At 38.2% G+C, this 11,901-nt stretch overlaps 3 protein-coding genes across 5 annotated transcripts; all 3 read left to right on the top strand.

Moving 5' to 3' along the window:
- Positions 1–977: 977 nt before the first annotated feature.
- On the top strand, positions 978–6,639 carry LOC110723718 (serine/threonine-protein phosphatase 7 long form homolog). Of its 3 annotated transcripts, none has more exons than XM_021903084.1 (5): positions 978–1,206; positions 4,433–5,339; positions 5,413–5,500; positions 5,591–6,022; positions 6,104–6,639. In XM_021903084.1, exons 2-5 carry the CDS (start codon positions 4,438–4,440, stop codon positions 6,545–6,547), a joined length of 1,866 nt encoding a protein of 621 aa, XP_021758776.1. In that variant the 5' UTR covers positions 978–1,206; positions 4,433–4,437; the 3' UTR covers positions 6,548–6,639. The 3 variants fall into 3 exon arrangements, with proteins under 3 accessions (XP_021758776.1, XP_021758774.1, XP_021758775.1); XM_021903083.1 differs by lacking the exon at positions 978–1,206 and adding an exon at positions 4,225–4,345; XM_021903082.1 differs by lacking the exons at positions 5,413–5,500; positions 5,591–6,022; positions 6,104–6,639 and adding an exon at positions 1,780–4,345 and having other exon boundaries at positions 1,177–1,206; positions 4,433–4,589.
- A 1,718-nt stretch (positions 6,640–8,357) lies between these two features.
- LOC110723483 lies at positions 8,358–9,552 on the top strand. The gene is made up of 3 exons (XM_021902839.1): positions 8,358–8,711; positions 9,216–9,413; positions 9,516–9,552. The coding sequence occupies exons 1-2, from the start codon at positions 8,358–8,360 to the stop codon at positions 9,339–9,341; spliced, it is 480 nt and encodes a 159-aa protein (XP_021758531.1). The 3' UTR covers positions 9,342–9,413; positions 9,516–9,552.
- On the top strand, positions 9,393–11,011 carry LOC110723484. The gene is made up of 3 exons (XM_021902840.1): positions 9,393–9,413; positions 10,102–10,347; positions 10,713–11,011. The coding sequence occupies exons 1-3, from the start codon at positions 9,393–9,395 to the stop codon at positions 10,779–10,781; spliced, it is 336 nt and encodes a 111-aa protein (XP_021758532.1). The 3' UTR covers positions 10,782–11,011.
- The last annotated feature ends 890 nt before the right edge of the window (positions 11,012–11,901 follow it).

The raw sequence follows: 11,901 nt of genomic DNA on the forward strand, positions 1-11,901 counted from the left end.
TTTTGATCTCTACATGTTTTTCATTAATCTATCTATCTATACTATAAACTAATATCAACTTAACTAACCCATCCATCTTAAATTTAAAGTCTTTATCTTGATTTATTCTTCAAAAATAATCTTTACTCACATATTCACATGATCTGTTAATTTTATTATAGTGAAAAGTATAGATTGGTAAAATAAATTATATTTATTGTTAAGTTTCATTATTGCTAAAGAGTTTGAAATGAGCTGAAATGAATATTTTATAAGAGAAGGAAATTAAGAACTGAATTGAAATGAACAGATTTTAAAGTACCAATTATTTTCACCAAAATAAAAACCCTTCATTTAATGATTTACAGGGTCACTTGTAGGTGTTACTTGTATTCTGAGTAACTCCTATCAGTAACCTCCGACCAAACCCCATACCAAACCAGTAACACCCTACAAGTAACCCCATAATACAAGTAACACCTTCAAGTAACACCCCGACAAAAATCGGTAACACCTTACAAGTAACCCCAAAATACAATTAACGCCATACAAGTAACCCTTGTCGCACCATGTGACCAGCCGTGTACAAAATTTGTAATTGTTTTATTTGTGAATAGATAAGAGTGAAAATAAATTAATAAATTTTTTTTAAAAAAAAGTAGTACACTAGTACCGTTGGATGGGTGATGAAACCTATGAATCTAGACAATATATTAAGCTATACTAAGAGAGCTCTTTCCCAAATTAAGGTCAAGAAGAACCGCTATTCCCAAATTGCAGCCAAAGTTTTAAGAATTCCCAAAGTACCGTCCACGTCACCGGTTCAGGGGGAAGAAATTTTAAATCCGGTCTACAGCAAAACCACTACCTGAAGTAGCGGTTTTTACTAATAAACCGCTACTTCAGGTAGCGGTTTCTTTTTAATAAACCGCTACTTCAAGTAGCGGTTTTTGTTTAATAAACCGCTACTTCAAGTAGCGGTTTTCTAGCAAGTATAATTTCCCGATTTCACTTTCCTCTTTCATTTTCGTCTTCTCACCAAAATCCCATCCACGCCTTCCACCAAAATCACACCTCCTTCAACGGAAGCCGGCGCAGCCAAGGAATCCACCGACGCCGCCGGAGCATTCCTCAGCAACGAAGGCCGCCGCTGTTGACGCCGAGGGTTCGACTTTAGTGGTCGGCTTCGCTAATTTAAGAAGAAACGTGCTGATCTTCTTGTTTGTGGTAAGTGCCCTAATTATTTTTTGTATTCAGTTATTGGGTTTGTTGTTGTTATTGAGTTTGTTGTTGTTATTGAGTTTCAGAATTGTATGTATGTGTTGTTGTTGTTGGTTTTGGTTGTGTTGTTGTTGTTAGTGTTCTTGTTTATTGTTGTTGTTATTGAGTTTCGGTTTTGGTTGTGTTGTTGTTGTTAGTGTTCTTGTTTATTGTTGTTGTTATTGAGTTTCAGAATTGTATGTATGTTTGTGGTTGGTTTTGGTTGTTGTTGTTGATTTACTTACCTTACATATAACCCTTGTAGAATTATTAATGGTTTCGATCACATTACTCAGTTTAGGTTGCTATAATTGCTGATTTTGAAAGTGAAAATAGAGCTTCTATACACAAAGTACATGAGCTCAAAGTACATGTAGTCATGACTTATGCCCATGTTGAGCTTCAAGAGGTATTAAGACCTTCATAGCTCAGTTTAGGTTGCTATAATTGTGTAGTTTGCTTGCTTGATGTTAGGACATTGCCACACTGTTAATGAATTTTTGCAATCTAATATCTTTGATTAATAATGGTCTTTTCTAGAATGAAACATGGAGGTTCCGAACTACCCTCTATATTGCTATTGGGGTGGAGAAATTGTCCACAAAGATAGCGATATAACGTATAGGGGTGGGAATCAAAAATTTGTGTTTGTACATTCTGCGATGACATATTCACAAGTTCTGAACAAGCTATATGAAGAATTGAGTGTTGATCCTAGAGGTGTGGAGTTGAAGGTGGTTATGCGTTATCCTATGGCTGGGGCATATGTTGCAATTCCGTTAAATGACGACAACGCTGTTAGAGCTATGTGGATTGTTGTGACTCAGAGTTCTTCTGTTGCAATGCAATTGTTCATTGAACAAGTTCCAAAGGAGCTAGTTGTGCAAACTAACACTGGTTCCTTTTCGGGGATGGATTTTTTTGGTAGTGTGGATCAACCATTTTCCACTGGTGTTCAAAGTGTGGGCATAGGGTCATTCACAAGAATGCTTGTTGATCCACATTATGTCAATGACCATCTCTCACAGTTTAGGTCTCCGGCCTCATCGCCTAATGTTGGAACCTCGACAAGCACACAACCACAAGGCATTCTTGATTCTCTTGACCCAAACAATGTTGATGTATTTGGCGATGCAGAGATGAATGACACTGATGAAGATGATGATGAAGAGGTAATTGAAGCTCGTGATAAGGCAATTAAAGGAAGCGCCCCCACTTCAGACTTCAATGAAGTGGCGCAAGTTGATCCTCGTTTGAATAACTCATGGATGTCTTGGTTAGGAAATGAGACATATAACAATGGGGGAGAATTTGAGGTTGGTCAGCAGTTTGACTCATTGCAACAACTGAAAGATGCTGTGAAATCTTACTCCATAGCTAGAAATCAAACAATTCGAGTTGTGGAGGCAGAGCCAGAGAAATATGTTGTTGAGTGCAAGAGGAAAGAACAATGTAGTTGTTCGTGGAGGCTTAGAGGAGTGAAAGATCCAACACTCTCTACGTTTAAAATTGTGAGGTACAACGGCCCTCATGCAAGTAACTGTGTTGGTGACATCGACTCGGGAGATCATAAGCTACTGACTTCCGAGTTCGTTTGCAATGCTCTTCTAGATGTCATTCGCGTTGATCCTTCATTGAAAATCAAGACAATGGTGCAACTTGTGAAAGAGAAATTTGATGGATTCCAAATAACCTACAAGAGAGCATGGCTAGCGAAACAAAAGGCAATAAAACTCATTTATGGGGGTTGGGAGGGTTCATATGAACAGTTGCCTAAGTACATGCAAGCTCTCAAGGAATCAAATCCTGGAACTGTTGTTGAGTGGAGGTTGTTAGAGTGTACGGTTCCTGGAACACATGTTTTTCAACGAGTCTTTTGGGCATTCAAGCCATGTATTGATGGATTCCGTCACTGCAGACCCCTTATCACCATTGATGGCACTCATTTATATGGCAAATACAAAGGCACTCTACTCATTGCTATGGGAACGGATGCCAATTTTCAACTATTCCCCCTTGCTTTTGCGGTTGTCGAAGGAGAGAACAATGATAGTTGGTCTTGGTTCATGGCTTGTATTCGTGCTCGAGTTACAGATAGGAAAGGGCTATGTGTGATATCTGACAGACATGCTGGTATTTTAGCAGCAATGGAAGAAGTTGGAAGTGATTGGGAGGAGCCCAATGCCTACCACAAGTACTGTACACGACACTTGACTTCTAATGTGAACTCAAAATTTAAAAGTGTCGTCATAAAGAACCTCTTTGGCAAAGCAGCTACTGCAAGGCAGAAGAAGAAGTTTGATTACTACATCAACAAAATTGGTGACTTGAATGTAGAGGCCCGTAGGTACTTGATGGAAATTCCGTACAGTAAGTGGTCCATTCATCATGATGGTGGTTTCAGGTTTGGTGTGAAGACTACAAACATGTCGGAAGTTTTCAACGGAGTCTTAAAGGGGGCTCGATGTCTCCCGATAACCGCTTTAGTGCAAATGACCTTTTTCCGGGTTAACTCCTATTTTGCAACTAGAAGAAGTTGGAGTAAAAGAAGACTTGAAGAGGGCCATGAGTTATCGGAAAAGGCTAAGAAGACAATAGAAGCCAACATGGAGAAAGCCGTGCACCATGAGGTTGTTGCTTTTGACTATGATGCCATCGGGTTGTATCAGGTTAGGACCGGTCGTGGAAGAAGAAAAGCTGGTAAAGGTGGTAACTCCCACGCTGTGAATCTGTTGAGCAAGACATGTACTTGTGAGAAATTGAGAATATACAAGCTCCCATGCTCTCATGTACTAGCAGTTTGTCGTCATAGAAGCCTATCACATGCAGACTTTGTGGATTCTTTTTTCATGACCGCCGAATATAGGCGTTCATACGCGAAGTGTTTTGCACCAGTTCCTGATCCTTGCCACTGGTTAGCTTACAATGGTCCTACTACTATTGCCAACCCAGATTTGAAAAGAGGCCCTGGCCGACGGTCCACTAGAATTCGAAATGAAATGGATGAGCGTCCCAATCGTGTGAAGAAGGCATGCAGTGTTTGTCGGCGACCTGGGCATAACAAGAAGACATGTCCTACTCTTATTGGTGGATTTGGATCATCTGGGTAACATGATTAATTATATATTCTTGTTTAATATTTATGTTTTTTCTCGAACGCTTAACATTAATTCAATTTTTTGTTATCGTGTAGGTCCCATGGAGCCGGTGATTCGTCCAGGCCCAGTTGATCCATCTGTTCTACGCTTGCAGACTTCCCATAGGAGCCACGATGTTTGGAGTGGCGTAGCTGATAGAGTTCTCTCAGTTAGGGAGCATATGGTCAGCGTGGGACGTGAGTGGAGGGTAGATGGCGGAGTACTAGAGTACGTCAGGCTTGCTGGGTTTTACGGTGTACATAGGATTTTGGGAGGAGGGTTTTTGCTTGATCGATCTCTTCTTACGGCGTTGGTTGAGAGGTGGAGGCAGGAGACACATACTTTCCACCTAGTGGTAGGTGAGGCCACCATTACTTTACAGGATGTCTCCGTCCTGTTAGGTCTGAGAGTGCACGGCCCTCCTGTCATTGGACCTCCATTTGAGGGATGGCATGACCTAGTTGAGGAGTTGCTGGGAGTTCGACCTGGCCATGATGATAACGGTAAGCCGTTTCTGGAGGGATCTACTTTGAAGTTGACGTGGCTCAGACGTCACTTCTCACAGATGCCAGAGGGAGCTGATGACTTGACAGTTCAGCGCCATAGCCGTGCTTACATTCTCACTCTCATGGGATCTATTCTGTTCGCCGACAAGAGTGGCGATGCTGTGTCACTCTACTACTTGCCGTTCCTTCGAGACTGGGGGACAGCTTCGACCTACAGCTGGGGGAGTGCGACTCTTGGTTTTTTGTATCGGCAGCTATGTCGAGGATGTCAGCGAGATTCAAGACAGATTGGAGGCCCGCTCATCCTACTACAGTTGTGGTCGTGGGAGCATATTACTATTGGCCGACCATACATTAGGAGGCCTCGAGATCCGCCACAGGAGGACCCTGAGGCTGAGGATGAGGATGACATTTTGGGGACTCAGCATCAGCGAGGTGTTGACCCTTTGGCGTGCAGGTACAATGTTTGCTTCAAGTTCATGTTCTTACAATTCTATCTTTCAAGAATTATTATTAACATGTCTTTACAGGTGGTTACGTGTCCATCTATCGTGTGCGCATACTGCTTCTGGACTACCATACTACAGAGATGCGTTTGACCATCAGCGCGAGGACCAGGTACAATCGGTGTTTCTTTTTTTTTTGTGCATTGTATTTCTTCCATTATGTTAGTCATATACATGTTGACATACTTGTTTTGGGAATTAGATGATTTGGCAGCCATATACTGAGGCGGTGATGGATCGACTTCCGGAGATTTGTCGCTCAGACATGCACATTTGGCGTTCACGGGCACCTCTGATATGCTTTGACGTCGTTGAGTTCCACCTCCCAGACCGAGTCCTTCGTCAGTTCGGGTTAGACCAGCCGATCCCACAGGATGTAGACACGGACGTTGCTCTACACAGGAAGGATCGAAGGGGACAGCGTAATTGGGAGATTCGGCATTCAGACCATGTACACGAGTGGAGTCGACGAGAGGCATTAGTCGTCCAGGGATACCCGTTCACTGGGACTTCTTCCCCGGCCATGACAGAGTACATGGCTTGGTACCGTCGCATCACGAGACTGGTCATTACTCCACCTTCGCAGGAGCGCCCCCCGAGTCATTACCAGCCAGCTACCTCGGACCTCCTGCTTGTATGAACTTCACTTCATTTCAATCTAGTTCTTACGTTTTTGATTTCATTTTACTAACATTAAAACTACACTTAAATGTAGGCACATGCATTTGCTGATTTGCACGTCCAGCTATCGGGAGCTACTGAGACCATCTCCCACTTGCCACCAGAGACGGCTATACCATTTGCCATACAGACGATGCAGGGTTTTACATCATTTTGTGGCCAAACCTTGTCTAGGGTGGGGCAGTCACACCTTATTCAGCAGCCTCGACCGTCCACGTCTTCATCTTCTACTGTGCACACTATGCCGATCAGACCACCACCTCATCGTGGAGGCCATTCAGCACGTGCCTTCCGTCCACCGACTCCTTCTCAGCATACTATCATGACATCTCCTCCACTAGTGCATCGCCAGTATCAGAGAAACCGACGGCGTAGCAACACTACGTCTGGGGTTGGAGTTGGCCTGGATGACATTCCAGAGGAGACAGCTGCATCATCTTCATCGTCACCTCATGGGAAGAAGCAACGCCCGAGCTAAGTGTATATTTTGGAACTAAACTAATTTTTTTGTAAATGCTTAGAATTGGATTTTGTTATATTTAATCAATTGAAAAATATTCGACTTTGCAATTTCGACTTCCTTAGATCTTCATAAACTTGTTATTTATGGTGGTTGTGTTGAAAATATGCTATATATCTCATATTTTACAGGTACACAACTTGCAGGTTTTTTTTTTTGAGTGATTATGCAAGTTTGAAAAAAAAACCAGTCCAGGGTAAACCGCTACTTCAAGTAGCGGTTTTTCAAAGTAAACCGCTACTTGAAGTAGCGGTTTTCCAAAATAAACCGCTACATTAAATAGCGGTTTTTTGTAAACAAACCGCTACTTCAAGTAGCGGTTTTAAACTAAGAAACCGCTACTTGAAGTGGCGGTTTATTGCAAAGAAACCGCTACTTCAAGTAGCGGTTTACCTTGGACCGGAAAAAAAAAAAACCGGTTTTTTAACCAGTGCTTACGTGGACGGTAGAATGGGAATTCTTAAAACTTTGGCTGCAATTTGGGAATTGCGTTCTTCTTGACTTTAATTTGGGAAAGAGCTCATACTAAGATTATATACAAGAATAACAGATAGAACTTGGACATTTATTTCCAAAAAAAAAAAAAACAAAGGTTTGCCGGTTTCATCTCCAAAACTCGCGAACATGGTGAAATTTTTCTGGCTCCAACAATTTCCCACTAAGAAACAGTTACTCACGTTTCACTTCTTGATCTGCTTCCCTCACTATCCATAGATTTTACTTGAAAAGCATGTGTTGATTTTACTCTAATGATTGTATTATATGCATGTAATTTGAATTTTCATTTATTGTACTGTGGAATTTCATCAAAAATGTAAGTTAGGCACTTTGGCATACAAACAGTGACGTTGAAAGAAAACATCTAATTTTGGATGTATAATTTCAAATATTAATACTATAAGCAATACCCACTTTCATTTACTCTATTTTGCATATTATTCATTGGTGAGAGAGATAAAGAGAGAGAGGGGGTGGGGGGAGGTTTAAGACAAGTTATGGGTAGGCCGTAGGCTACAGGGTTCTATTATGTACTATTGTACATTACCAAAATTTAAATTGAAATTGAGAAACTAGAAGTTGAGGACTAGTATTAGTTACTAACAACACATGATGCTGACTATGCAATAATTCATGATCCAATTGATTGACCAATAACAAAGTGCTCTAATCCAATCTTAATTTCGTTTGGTTTCTTATGTGTACTTCTATTTTTCATAAATTTAAATTCCACTTATAGTTTGATTCATACTTCGAGGATTTCTATTTTCATAATGTTGTAGATGAACTCTAATTGAGTTATAAAGGTTTGATTTGGCGTATGGATTAGGGTGTACACCGGTCCAAAACCGGACCGGACCTGGACCGGACCTGTTTGGACCGGGGACCTGAATTGGGTAATTATGAGGACCGGGGACCGGACCTGAATTAACAGGTCCGGTTCCGGGCCAGACCTGAAAAATAGATTGAAATACTATGGATAGTGCATAAAGTTCAAACCCACATAGCATGAGACTAGCAGTTGCAGAAACCTGATTTACTACGGTTTAACACTACTGCGTAATAAAAATCATCAACTTGATGCTTTATTTTTTTTCTCTTTGATTAATTATTTGTGTTTTGTTGGTTAGTTTACATATATTTACCCCTTAGCTTAGTTTTTGCTTTTTATTTTATACAAGCTTGCTTTGTGACAGCTTATATATGTACATATATGTGTTTTTTTCTTCTGTTTCATTGGATTTATTTTCAAATTTTATTAGCTTCAAGTATGGAAAAGAAAAAATTAACTAAGCTTGGAGCTATAAGAGGTTCTGGTGATCAGCATCAGACTCGTGAACCAAGAACACCGGGATATGAGAGAGTTAGAATGGAAAGGATCAAAGAAAATGGGTCTAAAATGAAAGAGCTAGGTTTGAAGGATCAGGCCAAGTCATTGATGGCACTAGTTCAAAACAATAGAGGCAGTCGTAGTAAGGCTAAAATAAAAAAGGTTTCAGAGGATAATGAGATTTATCAGCCTAACCAAGATTCTGATATGGAGCATGAGCTTGTTTCCTGCGGTGAAGAGTTACCTATTCCACATTCTAAATGTAATCTCAAGTCCAAGTCTATTCCATGGAAGGTAATTATATTCATGAAATGAATTATCTTAGCATGTCTCTATTCTTTACACTTGTTAATGCTGCTTAAATAATAAAGTGTTGTGATGTTATGTGCATTTTAATTGTAGTTGCTTAAAAAGTTTCTAATGTGTGCACTATTCCCATCCTTATGGCCATGAAAATGTTTTATTGTTGTTTTGTTTGTATGCATTATATATATTGTGAAGGTTAGAGATTATTAGGGTATGGAAAACTTAAACAAAGAATAGATGAATACACCTCAAAATAATCTGATCAAATATTCTAAGAATATATCAATAAGAGTTGTGTCTTATCTTGATTTTGATACTATTTAATTATTCTTCCATGGAGATTGAGGAAGCTATAAAGCATGGTCAAAGATAATTTAATATTGAGTGTGGAACTTTTTTTTAATTAGATAGACATTGTTCTTTTTCATATAATGTATTTATATATGTTAGAGTATCGTACTTGTTTCTTTATTTTTTTTTTCACATTCACAGATTCGCAAAATGAAGGCTGTGACTCAAAAATCAGTGAAAATTGCTTCAGCTTTTAAGAAATGTCGACAGAAAGTTCATCTGGTGGCTCATCTACCCCTAGTCATGCATCACAACATCATGTTATAAGAAGAGAACCTGTTGAAACACTAGAATTGGAAGTCAGACACTTAGATCAAAATGAGAATGATAAAGAAAATGGCAAGCTCTCTTTCTTTTCTATATTTAAAAATTATAAAATGTATACCTACATATGATCAATCATTATTTTATATAATTTTGGAATATCTTTGTTCATGTTAGGTGGAATGGATAAGCCTAGAAGAGGACCAACTATGTGTGTGCAGCAGTAGTGTATTTTAAGAACTCTCACAAGTCTACCCTCAAATAGGTAGCCAATGAAATTTGTTTTAATAAAATAACCTGTAAAAGAATGGACTTGAGCATTCAAATGTGCTACAAACAAAATTAAAAAGAATAAATAGAAAACAATTCTACGTGCTAGTAGCTACTAGTAAGAGCTAATTCTTGCCTCCAGAAGCATGAAGTAACTCCAGTTTTCCTATAGTTTCTTTTCTGATTAGTCAAACTCTCATGTAACTTAGAAACACCAGTGCTGTTTTGGTCCAGTTCTTTGCATTAAATAACCTGTCATACTATATCTGTTTTATAAATATATGTCCAATTACTAGTAACATCAAATTAACAAACTTCATTACTTCCAACATATACACAATGCAATTTTTTATGCAAATAGTCTACACTCCTTTATGTCATTTAATAAGTAATTCTACTAGGATCTCTGAATAATTTTGAAGAATTGGAAACATTGCTTTTTCTATATTGTTCAGATTTAGTATTACTTACTTTTTTTTTTGTATTGCTGCAGAAACATTACATAGTTCCTATTGAGGGTAAAAAATATTATGAAGATAGGAGGCAGCAAGATAGAGTGGAGTTAGCCAATGGTCTTCGATCCCTCTTCTCTCAACTTCAACAACAAATTCCTCACACGTCTTTTGACCTTGGTGTGTTTGGCTCTTTATTGCTTGATGATCACTCGGAGAAGGATGCTAATTTTCAAGATAATATGGAAGGAATGCTTCCACTTCAGTCTGCATCTACATCTAATCAGGTACATAATGTTTTTAAAAAGAGTAAATTAATAGTGTAATGCTGAATTTGAGGACTGTTTTAATACCAACTTAAGACATACCTAATCAGTAATAATCATCTCAAATACTTAGTTGGAGAGGAGGTTATTTTGAGCGAAGTTAGTTTTGACATTGTATAGATTATTTGTAATGAAATCATCCCAATTGTGATTATTCAATGGGCAACTCTATTTCAGGAATTGATTTGAAATTATAAATATTTTTATTCATGTACTACAATTTCCATTATCTATAATACAACACTAACAAAACACTAATAAAATTTTATCACGAAAATTCCTATTTAGGAATGTTGTTGAATTATTTATTTCCTTTTATTTTACAGGGGGTGAACCACATGACTGATGAACAAGAAGAAGAAGTCATTGAAGACGAAGATGAAGACTTAATTTGATCATGCATGATTGACACTTATGCTAGTCCATTATTGTCACTCCATGGAGTTGTATAAACTCTACTGTCTATATTTTCTTTATTTTGTTATATATATTTATAAGTAGTATGTACAATCTTAGACATCAAGTTTATTGCACTATGTGAATCTAATTGGGGATCAAAATTTATGTAGTTATGGATGCTAATATTTGCTTGAATCTTTGAAGTTTATTGTAAAAATGTTTATTATGATAATTGTTTCTTACCTAGAGATTAACAAATTTGTCTTAAAAAATTATTAACATCACAATGAATATTTCACAGGGATCGCATATGGTGCTCAATTTAAGAATAATTCAAACAATTATCATAATAAACAATAATTATTTGAAACAATCGGCAACACTCCCTTTTAATTATTAACATATACGACAAACAAATAATTGTTGCATATTGGAGATTAGGTGATAGTTTTAAATTGTCACTAAAGGATGCAACAATTATAACATGTTGCCTTTGTAAAACTGTTGCCTTAGGTATCTCTTAGACTTGTTTTTAAAATTGTTGCCTTTGTATCAAAATGTGTTGCCTAAAGAATAGGCCACGGAGGTAAATGCTACGCCTCAATTGTGTTGCCTTAGATACAAGGCAACACTTTTTTAACATTAGGTAACACTTTTTTGTTGTTACCGATGCCTTATTTTGTTGTAGTAAAAGCTTCAAACAAGAAAGGGGGATAGAAACCACATAAACTGATTAGAGTACTCACCTTCTGCAAATATTTGACTAATCTAAAAGGCATTAGTCCTATTATTCATTGTTCAAAATAAGCAGTAAAAAATTATCCCAAGTTATTAGAAGAAACCACCCAGCACACTAAAAGGGATTTAAAACTGCTAAAGCTAGTTAAATACCTCCACTTTTGCGGCAATACAAGAATTCAAGCAACAATGCATCATCTTAGCTAATTTTGCATCATCGTAACGCCCTCCAGCAACCTGCCAATATAAGCCTGCATTATCCCATATTCTTGTCAACAAGAATCCACTCAAACAGGCAGAAGACATATAGAAAAAGACATAACAAGCAAGATTCAATCACAATGCAATAGTTATTCAAGTATAGCCCCTCAAAACGTT

The sequence above is a fragment of the Chenopodium quinoa genome, unplaced genomic scaffold (genome assembly GCF_001683475.1).
Source record: "Chenopodium quinoa cultivar QQ74 unplaced genomic scaffold, ASM168347v1, whole genome shotgun sequence".
In the NCBI taxonomy this organism is placed as follows: Eukaryota; Viridiplantae; Streptophyta; class Magnoliopsida; order Caryophyllales; family Amaranthaceae; genus Chenopodium; species Chenopodium quinoa.

Coding starts and splice junctions, on each gene's coding strand:
- LOC110723718 (XM_021903082.1), top strand. CDS start 1,788: ATGGAGGTTCCGAACTACCCTCTATATTGCTATTGGGGTGGAGAAATT. Junction 4,346..4,432: donor GGTGGATTTGGATCATCTGG/GTAACATGATTA, acceptor GTTATCGTGTAG/GTCCCATGGAGCCGGTGATT.
- LOC110723483 (XM_021902839.1), top strand. CDS start 8,358: ATGGAAAAGAAAAAATTAACTAAGCTTGGAGCTATAAGAGGTTCTGGT. Junction 8,712..9,215: donor CCAAGTCTATTCCATGGAAG/GTAATTATATTC, acceptor TCACATTCACAG/ATTCGCAAAATGAAGGCTGT.
- LOC110723484 (XM_021902840.1), top strand. CDS start 9,393: ATGAGAATGATAAAGAAAATG. Junction 9,414..10,101: donor TGAGAATGATAAAGAAAATG/GCAAGCTCTCTT, acceptor GTATTGCTGCAG/AAACATTACATAGTTCCTAT. Junction 10,348..10,712: donor CTGCATCTACATCTAATCAG/GTACATAATGTT, acceptor TTTATTTTACAG/GGGGTGAACCACATGACTGA.